The sequence below is a fragment of the Coenobita brevimanus genome, chromosome 90, assembly GCF_032717465.1.
Source record: "Coenobita brevimanus isolate Jiangsu-jjx chromosome 90, ASM3271746v2, whole genome shotgun sequence".
Taxonomy (NCBI): domain Eukaryota; kingdom Metazoa; phylum Arthropoda; class Malacostraca; order Decapoda; family Coenobitidae; genus Coenobita; species Coenobita brevimanus.
In genome coordinates this window covers 37957803-37972358 of record NC_137043.1, presented here as the reverse complement: position 1 = coordinate 37972358, position 14556 = coordinate 37957803, and the positions used below count along the sequence as shown (strand labels likewise).

General features: G+C 41.6%; 2 protein-coding genes across 2 annotated transcripts; one reads left to right on the top strand and one right to left on the bottom strand.

Moving 5' to 3' along the window:
• Positions 1-738: 738 nt before the first annotated feature.
• On the bottom strand, positions 739-5651 carry LOC145411568 (luciferin 4-monooxygenase-like). The gene is made up of 8 exons (XM_080281578.1): positions 5501-5651; positions 5064-5179; positions 4657-4849; positions 3973-4119; positions 3315-3440; positions 2171-2398; positions 1353-1518; positions 739-943 (listed from the first exon to the last, which is right to left on the bottom strand). The coding sequence occupies exons 1-8, from the start codon at positions 5585-5587 to the stop codon at positions 813-815; spliced, it is 1194 nt and encodes a 397-aa protein (XP_080137704.1). The 5' UTR covers positions 5588-5651; the 3' UTR covers positions 739-812.
• A 5380-nt stretch (positions 5652-11031) lies between these two features.
• LOC145411524 (COX assembly mitochondrial protein homolog) lies at positions 11032-13435 on the top strand. Its single transcript, XM_080281535.1, has 4 exons — positions 11032-11202; positions 11577-11681; positions 12111-12223; positions 12757-13435. The coding sequence occupies exons 1-4, from the start codon at positions 11145-11147 to the stop codon at positions 12856-12858; spliced, it is 378 nt and encodes a 125-aa protein (XP_080137661.1). The 5' UTR covers positions 11032-11144; the 3' UTR covers positions 12859-13435.
• The last annotated feature ends 1121 nt before the right edge of the window (positions 13436-14556 follow it).

Sequence of the window (14556 nt, the reverse complement as noted above, 5' to 3'; positions counted from 1 at the left end):
TACAAATTTAAGTACAATAATATTCATACATTTACACATCTCTATACTCTTCTTACTCTAATTTGGCCAAAATTGTCATCTCTCCATCTTGAATCCTGAGTCGTAACAACAGACTAATACTAGAATATGATGCTAGTCATCAAGAAGTGTTATGGAAACGATATATAGTCGTGGCACTGTATTTTCCTGCCCCTGAGCACAGTGAAATAAGCTGCAATAGTATGAAAATATGGGCCAAGTTAAGGTGAAAGAACAATAACATCACTATGTTTAATTAATATCCTCGAGTGATGGTGATGGTGGTGGTGGTGGTGGAGATTTGAATTCTTGTCTTCAATGCTGAGTGACCAATTGACGCTATCCCCTATTCATATTATTATCATCATCCGGACCTCCTTTTCCACGCAAGGGCAGGGTTATTACAGGTGAACTGTCACTTTATTAAATATCATAAATTTTCCCCTGCAAATATAACTGTCTTAATTCTATTCAGTTATATCTGTTGTTCCTTTAATAACTTGTACATTACTACTACTACTTTTACTACTTTCTACTACTACTTATACTACTACTACTACTACCCCTACTACTACTACTACTAGTAATAATATTATCGAAGCATCTAGGCACAAATACAATCCCCTAAAGATTTCACAAAAATAACAAAGCCTCACCATTGTATAATCACTAGGAACGTACAAGAATAGGCCTTGGTATGTTTCCTCTTCTTCTCTCATATAAGTAGTTGCAGTAGTGACAGAAATAATAGTAGCAGAGTTGAAACAGCCACAGATGTAACAGTAGTATCGATATCAGAGCTTGGAGTGCATTGCTAGGTATTTTTCCCTTAGTTTCCTCCTCGCCACCTTTCCTATATCATTCTTGGGCAGTTCCTTCACCAGCTCCACACCGCCGATCAGCTGTTTATGGCTAGACACACGGCCTGCACAATACAAAACACAGCATTATTATACTGCTCACCCATTAATACAAATTCTGTCCTTATTTCAAACCCCCATACATGAACAATATAACAGCACAATATAAAGCACTTCATCATTACATTGCTTATCTAGTATAACAAAACACATAATTATTTACTTAAACATCATTCATATAAATCATTCATTACAACATCTCAAGACATAATTCATACAGAACAAAGAGTCCTTACAAGTCATTTATTTATACATACAAAAAGGCCTACAAAAAGCTCTCATTCAGTAAGGCAGAACATTATTATAACAATTAATTCATACATAACAATGGAATCTGTATGTTATCACACACACACACACACACACACACACACACACACACACACACACACACACACACACACACACACACACCTGTGACATATTCCTGTAGATGCTGAGGGTTGAGTGTGGCACCATCTCTAGGCACTACCCACGCCCTCGGTACCTCCCCGTACCTGCTGCTAGGGATTCCAGCCACGGCAACCTCACCCACACCCTCAACTTCCCTCAGCACGCCCTCTAGTTCCGTAGGGCTCACCTGGGGGAGGTAGAGGAGGTAACAGTAAGGTAAAAAAGTGAATATGTTGAAAACTGGAGAAGTGGCTTAATTTTGGTGAAGGTGGTACTACTGGCCTATTAGTAACTGCAACCTCAGGTTCATCTGAACGTGAACCCAGTGGATTGTTAGCTGAGGCTGCAGTTCATCATCTTCCTTTTGAGGGTTTGGGAGGAGAGACGTTTGTATAACAGAGCTGCTTCATTGCTCGGTCATATCAGTGTCACCAAGTGAAGGTGTCACTCTCCAGCAAGATGAGGTATTGCTAACGTGGATAAATTGTACTGGACAATGGAACTGAGTGATGGTTACATGGGTTCACTCTGAACTTTCTAAAGATCACTTAAAACCAAATGAACTCTGTAAATCTACTCAAAGCTTTCAAAGCCCCCTCAAACCTACCTCAAGCTTCTTCAAGTTTCCTTAGATTCACTTGAAACCTTAAAGTATCCTCATATCTATTTAGAACCTCATATATCAACTTTAAAACCACTGAAACCCTCTTCAGATCTACTTTAACCTCTTGAATCCTTCTCAAACTCACTTTAAAAATTTTAAATCCTCCTCAGTCACCTGAAACTTTGCAAAGCCTCTTCAATCCTACTAAAGGGGATAAAGCCACTCATGAACCCACCTGGAACCCCTTAACTTTAATAATATCCTTAATCCTGTCAGTGACGAAGAGGAATCCATCAGAATCCAGCCTGCCGAGGTCTTGCGTGTGGAGCCACCCATCAGAGTCCAACATTTCGCTGGTACTCTTGGGGTCTCCAGCATAACCCAGCATCACTGCAGGACCCCGCACGCACACCTCACCTTCCTCACCCTCACTTAAAGTCTCCCCTGTCTCCACGTCCACTACCTGTTGAAAGGGAAGCATCATCAGCAAAACAACTAAAAGCGCATTTCCTCTATCCCAACAAAGATCCCTAAACCCCATTCAGGTCAACTGACGGACAAGTGTATCAATATTGTTGGGTAAGTTTGATTAGTAACCAAGGAGACACTTCTGCCTTATCATCAACCCGTCTCACAACTGCCTCCATCCACTAATTTTGGGGAAAAGACAAACAATGAATAAGGTAAAATCTAACACAAAAATTGCAAAGGAATATAAATACAGGTTAGTTTACATTAAATATGAATGTTTCCTTTTATTATACGTTTTCTTTATTGGTACAACCAAAGCAAAAGTTTGCAACACTTCTCTGCCAGGTGTGGCATTGGAAGGCACTACATAAGCTATTCTTACGTGATACCAATATAAATCGCACAACAACAAAATACGAGAAGGGAGGACGCACTCTGATAATGATGATGATTGTGATTACGATGAAATAGCTGGTGCTCATGGTTTTATGGCCTGTACACCCACCTTGGCTTCTCAGTGAGACACTACCAGCAACATACATCTTGTAGCCCACATGTCCCCTGTTGATGATGATGATGATGATGATGATGATGATGATGATGATGAAAAGACAAGCAACACGATGAAGTGACATCAATGACAATGACAACAATGATGGGATAATCAGGATGAACAAAACAAAAATGAAGATGACCATAATGGAAGATTATGAGGTAAATGTAACCGTTACAGCTGCTCCTGATAATGATAGCGATGACGACAATGATAATATGACAAACGAAAACGAAAAATATGATAAAGATGCTGCTGTTGCGGCTCATGATGACAATGATGCCACGCTGATGCTACTGTGTCTCTTACTGATGCTGATGATGATACTGCTCATGACTAAGGCCTGTGCACCCACCTTGACCTCAAAGTAGGGCAAGACTCTTCCAACAGAATGCAACTTGTACCCCACGGGTCCCCCATTGATTGTCACTGTTGCACAGGTCTCAGTCATACCGTACCCCTGACTGGCTCCACGGCCACTCTGAACCAAGGAGGACAGCAGAGTTAGGTGAGACTGATTGACTAGCTGACTGACCTTTCAATTACTAAGACAAATGAAGAGTTCAGGAAGACTAACTGGCTGAATGATTAATTATCTGTCTGACTGACTGACTTCTTGACTGCTAGGATAAAAGTGTTGACTGACTAACAAACTGATTGCCTGATTGATTGGCTTTTTGGCTGCTAGGATAAAAAGAAAGCTAACTGACTGACTGGTTAATTGGGTGGTTGGTTGATCTTTTGATCAGTAAGGACAGCAGACACGAGAGATAGTAGACTTCTTGACTGATTTTTTTACTTTCATGATATAGAACAGGTGACTGACTGATTGACTGGCTGACTAACTGATCGATTAACCTTTATACTCTGCAAGAAGGAGGTCAACCATAGGTGAGACAGAATGCTGACTGACTGACTGCTAGGATAGAAGAACTGACAGACTCGTTGAGTGACTGACTGACTAACTGCCTGGCTCTATATAGCCAGTTTGCTCACTCCAGTCATACACTGACCTTCTCCATGAATGCCTGTAGCGTGTGTGACTGTATGGGCGCTGATCCGCTGGAGATGGACTTGAGGGAGGAGAGGTCATAGCGCCCCCACGCCTCCGACTGCAACAGGTGCCGCACTAGGTGAGGGACCACAGGTGCGTAGGTGATCTGTGGAAGGAAATTAGAAGACACTGAATGGTAATGATGATGATGATGATGATGAGGAGGAGGAGGAGGCAGGAGGGAGGGAGAGGTTAATATATGTTGTTTTTTTTTTTTTTTTTTTGGGGGGGTGCATGTAGCACTATCTGGCACCACTAAGATTCTGAACTGATGTGCTTCAGCTGTTTTCAGAGTTGAGTGTATTTCTTACATCTGAATAATTTATGTCTCTAGAATCAAGGGACAGACTTCTCCACACTACAATACACTCTCACATTTCATGCACCTCAATGCATTCCCACTTTAATACAATCAAAGCACCCCCATGTTAGCCTACATACATCCAATACACTCCTACTTTTCATATCCCCCAGTTCAGTTTTATAGACCTAAATACACTTTTATACATCCCAATACATTCCCCTGTTCCACCTTGTGCTCCATTTACTGCCTATATATCTACAAATCTATCTAACTATAACCAGATCCCTTAATACCTTCTATATACACCTTTTATACACTTCCATACACCCCATTCCCTACCTTATGCTCCTGTATGGCTGTGAAGAAAGCGTGTGTGGAGAATTTCGGCATCATCACTACCCTTCCCCCAGCAGACAGTGTGTTTATCGTCATGTTGTACCCGTAGTTGTGACACAATGGCAACAGCAAAAGAGTGGCTTGCAATGTCCCTGATGAATTGGGGCCACTGCCCCCTAAGGTCTCGCGAAGGTACCTGGGAAGAGGAAGAAATTGTGAGATGGCAGGAAAAAGTAAGAAGGATTACTAGAAAGGAGTATGGAAAACTTAAATCAATATGCACCTACCTTACTCTTACCCACCTCCACACATACACACTCGCATGTACTCCTACCATAACCACTTCTCTCTCTCTCTCTCTCTCTCTCTCTCTCTCTCACACACACACACACACACACACACACACACACCTGTTCTGCATGAAGGAGACAAGTAGGTTTATGTGTGAGAGTAGAACACCTTTGGGCAGGCCTGTTGTACCTGAGGAGAACTGCATCATCGCTACCGTTGTGCTCGCGTTGAAGTCCTGTGGGGAGAGGAGTGGTATTCGTACTGTTACTATTATTATTATCATCTTTATACCCATTATTATTTTCACTACCTGTATTGTTACCTACTTTTCTCCCCTATTTCTCCCAAATTCCTTCATAAACTTAACCTCCACACCATCATCTCCAAAATCCTCCTCCTTACTCCCAACCCTTACGTCATTACCTTCCCCCACCTCCCTTACCTTTCACCCGCCACTTCTCCATCCCCCCCACCCCTCCTATATTTCCCTTACCCCTCCAGCCTCCTCCATTTCCCTCCCCTATTTTTCTGTTTCTCCAAGCTTCCTCTCACTTACCTCCACATCCTCTTTAATCTCCCCTTCCTTACTCCTCATCAGCTCTGCAAGTGAGGTATATCCCGATGCATGGCCAAGGACCCACATGTTGGAGAGTGCATGTGCGGGGGGCAGCAGGGACGTGGCACGCTCCAGCACGTCCACCAGGCTCTCGTGCACCACCGCCCACTTGGCCCCACTTACTTGTAGGATGTGCGATAGTTCCTCTGGACAAGAAATAGAATGAGGGGTTAGATGGTGGTGTAAGTGAAAGAAAGACAGACAGACAGAGATAGAGACACACAGATAGATAAATAGACAGACAGACAGACATAGGTAGGCAGAGACAAAGACAGAGAGAGAGAGACAAATAAAAGACTTCTTTCTCCCCTAAAGATGAACACACAATGTATTCATAAACACATGAAGAAAGAAAAATGGACAGAGACAGTTGGACAGACTGACAAACACAGACAAGTAGACTGATAGATAGGCTGATAGGTAGACAGATAAACATATGGACAGACAGATAACATAAGTAAAAACAGATAAATAGATATAGATTAGCATATAGACCGCTAGATTTCCACCCAGCTCACCAGGCATCAACTTGGGGCTGGCAGGCACACAGACAGCCTTGGTCAGGAACACGGCGAAAGCAACGATGGGGAAGTCTATGTGGTTGGGAGTCAAGAGCAGAACGCCCTCCCCTGCCCCCACCCCGGCGACCCCCAGCCCCACCTTCACACGCACACACAACTGACACAGGTCCCGGTACGTGTGGTGTTTACCGGTACCTGCGTCTACCTGGAGGAGGGAAGGTAGGTAGGTTACAGACTTATGACAGAAAAAAAAAAAAATCTCTGATAACAAGAGGACTTAGAAGAGAAATACATGGCCAAAAAACTATAAAGGGCAGGTTATAATCACAGGCATCACTGGCAAGGAAGCACCCTGGCAACTTTCTCCCGACACGCAACCGACACTGTACAATTCATGTCCCTATTTCAAAGGAGCCAACAGGGTTGGGAAATAAAGGGCTCAGAGTGTTCAGATAATAAAAATAAATTACTGACCACTTACCAAGGCTACTTTATTGCCGTGGTGTGCGAAGATGTTGAGGATGAATGAGGCATAGTTGGTGTTGGGGATGGGTGGGGGAGGAACTTCACCCTTATACTTCACTATCAGAGGTTCACCTTTCCTTCCATCTCCACCTCGACCTCCACTCCCCTCCCTCATTCTGCTGGAATAGAAACAACGAAAGTGAGGAAGGTATGAGTGAGAACACAAGTTACCGTACATAAAGATTAGACCTATCCATTAAAAGCTTAACCCTTTGTCTAAAAGAGCAAACATTTTGGTACTTTTTTCCCCCCACCAACTCGATTTTCTTAACCTGATGGAAAACCCAGTGAACTGTTCTCTTTTCGCTTTAACTTGGCCTAAAATTGTCACCTCTCCATCTTGAATGTTGATTTGTAACAGGAGAAATACACCAGAATATCCTGCTAGTCACGAAGTAGTGGAATGGAAAGAATGTAGAGACGATGTAGTCTTCTACTAGAATCTACTACTAGTCACGGGGAAGTGCTATGGAAATAATATAGAGCCGTAGTATTAGGCTACCTTTTTTTTCCGTCACTAGGTTACGAGAAATAAGCTGCAAAAGGACGATAATCTGGGCCTAGTTACTGTGAAAGTATCTGAGAGAGAATAACGTCGAAGGTTCGTATGAGATAAATGGAATACCGATACCTTACGGCTATCTTATCTTTAGTTTCCTTATCTAATTGTCTTGCGCTGCCTGCTTTGACTGCTTCACCTTTCTCTTTCGTTAAACCATTCCTTTCTCAATTCATTTAGAATTAACGTTATTTTGCATATATATATATATATATATATATATATATACCTTAACAATCTCTTATGTTACGTAAATCACTCTGTCGACATTGCTTGCATTAGTAATGCACAAGATAGTTTGCATCAATAATATCTGTCTGTCCATCCACTGTCAGACGCCTTCCGTAAGGGGTGGCCACAAACATAATTGTCTCCATGTCGCCAACCTCTAACATTTGGGTGCCCTCCCTCTAACTCACACTCCCCTCTCACGAAATCTCCATTCCATCCCTGAACCTCATCCTCTAATTCAGTACGGTATATTCCAGCTAACGCCAGACGATTTTGTTTGTTAGCTGCGTCATAGGAGCCTCAAGGTGTTAACTGAACGGCCTAACAGGTATGATAAATAGATGTGGAAGAGGTGCTACGAAATCCAAGCAATACGGGCCAGAGTTCTAAACATTTTCAAACACACACGTAATCCGGTGAAACCCGCCCCGCCACCAAGCCATCTTTCACTCACAGAAAAGGTGTTCGCTCATAGCAATGTCCACATGGGATTGCTTTTGTGGGTGACGCTGCGTCTTCCTCATAAACTCCCAATATGGTATTTTGCTTTATACTGTACAGTATTCTTATTTGTGTGTGTGTGTGTGTGTGTGTGTGTGTGTGTGTGTGAGAGAGAGAGAGAGAGAGAGAGAGTCTGCATAATCATATCTGAATGAACACGGGCTATGCAGACAGACACATTAAACGACATACTTTTGCACCCAATTAAACTTGTACCCCCGAGTTGGATAGTAGTAGTAGTAGTAGTAGTAATTGCAGTCGTAGCAGTGATGTTGGTGTTGTGGTGATGGTGGTATTAGTAACTAACCATACTATATCAATAAAAGCAAACAATAATAAAAATAACGAAGTAACACTAAGGCTGACTATACCTATTTCTAGTGGCTATACAGGATACATTTGTACCTATGTAACTCTCACCCTGACACACAAACAAAACCCAATCCGCGAGTAGGGCCACATGTTTTTCGATTACGGTATATGTCATCAAAGGAAGTAGGTCCAGTCTGATCATCTAATCGTTAATGTACTGGACTATGTAGCCTAGACTCAATGCCCTAGAGCGAATGGGGCAGAATGAAGGATTGACTGACAGCTAATTATTCTCTACCTTTATGTCCACGAGAGCACAGATCAGCGCCGTATGTTGGGAAGCGTGATCAAGCGCGGGCCAAATAGCGTTGTGATAGGAAATGAGTGTTGTGTTGTAGTGTGGGATGGCAGGGGAAAGGGAGAGGGAGGGGGAAGAGAGGAGGAAGGCGAGAACAAGGGAGAGGGGAATGGGAGAGGGAGGGAGAGGGGAATAGGAGAGGGAGAGGGAGGTGGGGCTTGGGAGAGGGAGAGGAGAGGCTAGAGTCCAAGAGCAAGGAAAGGGGATGATGATAAAAGGGGAGACAGATATAGAGGGAGATGGAGGGTAAATGCAAAGGAGACTGGGGGGGGGGACAATGGAGGAGGGCGGCAGAGAGGTGTTGCTGGGGTCTTGTTACCCTAGTGGTAACGTGCCAAGGTAGTAGAGAGAGAGAGAGAGAGAGAGGGACGGAGCGAGAGGGGGAGAGGACCGCCGCTTCTTATGTAACTTACTGAGAGTTTGCTGCCAGTATTGGAGGTGCCGATTCATTTTTATACACAGTATTTATAGCTAACGTTTCTTCCTGCTTATTCATACCAGTCTGTTCTTTACCTAATCTAGAGCCGAAAATAGAGACCTGACCTGTACATCGACGGTTGCATGTCGGGTTTTAAGGCAATGTTTGGGCACTTTCCTTGTCAGTCACTTCCTGCTGTCTGGCACTCTTCTTCTTCCCTATCGAGTCTGAGGACTGTGATGAGATGGGTTGTCGAGACTGGTTTTCCCTTTACTATATATTTCCTAACCAAACAAAGATCCCCAACCCTTTCTTTCTGTTCAGTTGATGGCCAAGTGTATCTAGACTTCAGGGTAGGTGTGATTATACACTACTAACCAAGGAGACGCATTCCTACCTCATAGCGAATGCCCATCAAATTTCATGTAACCACGATACAGTACTCAAGTTGTAGGAGTAGTCCAATTCCGTCTGATAAAACAAACCAACTAAACAGAAGGCCTCCCCTACGGTAAGAAAATTCGTCTGGCGGTCACACGAGTATAATATATATATATATATATATATATATATATATATATATATATATATATATATATATATATATATATATATATATATATGTGTGTGTGTGTGTGTGTGTGTGTGTGTCTGTAGGGGTTACTGGAACTGACAGAAATGTTTATTGCTGTAAACTTGTTTCTATCTACCTATCTACAGCCAGACGCCTTCATCCAGTAAGGGGTGGCCACAAACAAATCACTTCCATGTCGCCCTGCCCTCTCCCATTTCACTCCCCTCCCCCCAACTTACATCCCCCTCATTCATATACCTCCCTATTCCATCCCTCCATCTCATCCTCGGTCTTCCCCTCGTCTGACTGCAGCAAGAATTAGGGAAGAAAGTCAGGGTACTGCTTAGTGGCCTGCAACATCATTGATGACAGAATGTTTGTGCAGTACCCAAAACTTACCAAGGCAATGATTTACTACTTGCAACAAAACACACATACACACACACACACACACACACACACACACACACACAGCTCATCTAACTTCAACAATACAGAAGAGAGTGTAAGAGAACTAATAAAAACAGCAAATATTAGCATGACACAATACCGTACACATTTGAATCAGCGAAGACGATGAGCCGATGTCGATGAGGACCGTCGGAGGATATAAAACTAATTTCTTATTGTTCCTATGTTCCTGTCTTTCACAGGGATTGGAATCCAAACAATCATGACAAAAGATTTGGAGAAAACTTCGTATTTTTTACTTGTCTTCCATCCCGCCTAACATGAATGTTGCAAGAGTACGAGAATACTGTGGCCAATTGGAGATACTGACAGGGGCTTTCTGCTGCCTGCTTATAACGGTTTAACTTGGCCTTCCTGAAGCTGCGTCTAGAGTACGAGCAAGAGATTTATCGTGAGAGCACGGGAGCTGAGATTACAGGTGCTGCAAGACACCGCTACAATAAAATGTCAGACATGATGAAGAGAAAATGATGAATGAAGCAGACAAGAGAACTAAGGAAGCACTGGGAGATGGGCCAGAGAACTTGGGGGAAAAGAAAGTAGATGAGAATGACAACCAACATGGGACCGTGCAGATAAAATGATATGACTGCACACATTTGAATCAACATGAACTTACTCTTACGACGCAGTATCATGCCTAACTTACACTTGTCTGACTTACCGTAGCCATTCAGTCCTCAGTCCAAGGTACAGAGCAGTCGCTTGCAGTTAATGAACACAAACAGTTTACAAGGAATGACTGTACTAACGATTTTGTAAACGTCACTTTTTCGCTCACCCGCTACTCTTCTTCTTCCTTACTGGTCAGGCTCCTTTATTTTAAGTGGCTTTGTTCATATTAAATCTTACTCATCTGTTGTACACGAATGTTATAATCATTTAAAAAATATATTTATTATTTAACATGATAGAATAACTTAGAACAATAACATCAGCGTGACTATTGTTTTGGTTCCTGCGCGATCACCATGACTATTTATTTTCCCGTCACTCACATGTAAACAAAACTGGCCGAAAGAGACGAACGAGGTTAAATTCATTATACTTTGACACTTGAGTCGCCAATAAGGAGCACTAGATAGCAGAACTACAGCAGCAGCTTTACCTCAGGATGGGGGTAGAAAGCCTAAGTGATCCTTTCAAAAATAAGGGCGGACCTCATGGATTAGGTAACCTTCATTAGCGATATTGCATTTCATTACCAATTTTTCATAGGTTAAGGAATTCTTGGACACGTATTTTTTCATTCAGTATTTAAAGATTATGAAGCTCGGTTACAATACTATTCATGATACTGTATTGAGCTCAAATATGGGATTTGTCATAGAGCTGCTTTTTAAATGTGCCTAAAGTACCGTACTGTATATGGGCATCATTCTACTTTTTCACAACTTTGGCATTCGCAGATTTACTTAATGCAAGAATTTTGAGTAATGCAGAGATCAGGACTGAGATAGAATTGCATTGTTATTATTAAATGTTTTATGCATTTCATTGTTTCATCAGTTCTAGTGATGATTCAAATATTCATTGTTCTTGACAGGTGACCCAGATGACAAAAGTCTAAGAAAAGTGGAGATAGAAGTCTGTATACCCAAAAAGATGCGAGATATTGCAAGACAGGAGAAGTGCACGAAAGAGGTTGAAGGTAGAGTGTAATATGAAAATTTCCATACAGGTTTACTGAAAGTCTGCTTTAGTGGCCATTGTTAAGAATACTGTAATTTATTGATAATTTTCAAAGGATAAGATAATTTACCTTGACAGTGTATACTAAAAAGGTTACTTTGGCACTTGTGCAATTGGTTGAATATTTAATATGATCTGTACCATTCTGTTTTTGCTCATACATAACATGGCACTTTATCGTGTTTACTGCCAGATTATTATCTTCAGATGAGAAAGTTCATTATTCTTCAGCTGAGGGAAACTAGCTATTGACTGAGTAATGTAATGCAGCTTTTGTAGGGGTCATTGTAAAAGTGTTCATCAAATGTAATTCATTCAAGATCAAGCAAATAGTAATTATTTAGCAAGTTTATCATTGAAACTTTACTACATAAATTTTACCTTTCAGAATTCACCAAGTGCTGTAAAGACTCCAGCTTTGCGATGGTGTATAAGTGTCGGGCAGAGAACACCGTGCTTTGGGACTGCTTGGGCAAGTGGTATAATGATGAGGAGTTTAAGGTATATAAATATTTTTTGTGTATCATTCCATAACCTGATGCCATAATCCTGCTGTGTCCTTGAACAAAGTTCCACCATGTCACCCTTTCCTCTTCCATCAGGCTACCCTTTTTCCAACTCACAATACATTCAATTATATACTGCTCCACCCCATTCCTCCACCTCATCCTCAATTTCCCCCTCCCCATCTCCACCTCACATGCACTGCGCTAATTAGTAAACTATATTTTCACCTTTAATAGTTTTATACAATGGTCCAGTTTCTTTGTGAACTGATGGTGCTGTGGCAAAACAGTGATCCACCATATTCTTTTTTACTCACATTTTCCATGTTGTGAAGTTGGAAGAACTGAGATGAGAAAAGAAATAGGTTAATAAGTAAAAGTGCCTGTCTTCAGACTGCCTGTCTGATGTTTCTCTTCATTTACTGTATTATAAGGCCTCTGAAAGTTTAGCTCCTACAGGTACCTATAATGTCTTCATCACACCAGATTCATGAAAGGGAGAGAGATGATAAGTATATTTGTTGACAGGCCCGATGTACGCGCGAATACTTGGAGGAACGTAGCACTTACCGTCGCACAGGACTTACCAAGAAGGAGCGCAGTAAAATGGATGAAAATATGTCTGCCTGAGGAAAGTAAGAAACCTACATCTTTGGTGGTGTGACTTTTAAGAGAGTGGGAACTGGTGAAGATTAACCGAGTTGGAAATCTCCACAATTCTACACTCAAAATTCTTTATCAGCAACATCCCAACCTCATTTTCCCACCAAAGGATGGCGTGAGGAAAATCTTTTATACCTCTTGCAATTCTTACTCAAAGCATCAAAAATTTATGAAGCCAAAACCTCAAATATTAACAGGTTCTCGTATGGCAGTGTACCAAATGACTGGGAGCAGTAAGATGGAAGTGGTGAAACTGGTGACATTGGTAAAATGGGTGAAATAATGTTGAAAATATTAAAGAGTGCTGCTAATTGTGAAAAGCATATTGTCATAAATGTATCAGTTAAATGAAGATGAGGGGACACATTATGCATGCCGAAAAGCCAGTTATGATGATGACAATATAGTTTGATTTAATAATGTGATAGGGGGTTCAGCACTATTTCTCTAAAGAGATACACACTTGAAAGCTTATCTTCTATGTATATAAATGATTATTGATTGTTAGAGGCATTTGTGTATGTACTGACCTATCCAATAAAGAAGTGTGTTAATAAAAAGGCATTTTCATTACATCTGTAAATATTCCAGATGGTATTAGTTATTTTTTCTGATATGAATGAAAATTAATTTCAATCTTGAGATTCTTGTTTACAGTGCTGGTATGTGTCGCTGGCGATCTGTTACTGGGGGAGCCTTCCGGCTTTTCTATTCCTGTCTTTAGCTGATAGATTAGTTTTGCTTGTTATGACCTTCCCTATGCCAGACAGCCACAAAAGTACCAACAGTGTGTTGCTGTTTGTAGTAGTTGTTCCCTAGGCAGTCTGGCCGAACAGTCTCGTGTTGCTGTTTGTTTTCCCATGCACTCTACTGTATGCAGTGCTTTTCCACCACGTTTTCAATATATATTATCCTGTGCCTGACCACGGTTAAGCAGCACCAATAACTAGGCATGATTAGATGAATTAAAAAAAGGCTTATTACATTACTAACGTCGTGAACCTAACTCCTAGTATAAAAAGGGATGTGAGATCCCAATATAGGTAGAAGGAGAAAAACAGAGCTAACAACAAAGTTCCTAGTGAAATGGACCATACAATTCACTCACCACTCAAGCTTTTTTCATATTGAGTCACATCACTGTCACCATCCAGACCTCCTTTTCCACTCCAAGGTGGGTTAAGGTAGGGTCCAGAGAGCCAAATAAACCTTCATAGGATGAGGGCTCAACCAAACTTTGCCCGGTTGAATGAGCTATAATGCTCAAATTCACTCACCATTCAAACCCCTAGAATCCTGGCTCCACCCAACATTGAAAAACATGCAGTCTGTAGCTTCAGAGTCACCTATCCACGTAGTCACAAGCAAAATTATCTATTTTTTCTTTGCCTGTTACTTTTAGATGTGCTTCAGAAAGGCATCAGTTATCAACCTATCATGTGTATCTCCATATTTGTCATCCATCTCTTTTAATCGTGTCAGTTCATTTGCTTCCTCAGCTTCTATGCATCACTTGAGTGCCATATGGCCTTTGCTGCCGGATGCTAGAATATTCAGTGTCAATATGCATTACTTTGTCATACATTGATTTCCATCCACTGGCAGTTGTCTTGGCTATCCTAACCCTGTCCTACCATCAAACTCACTTGCATGCTGGTACAGCAT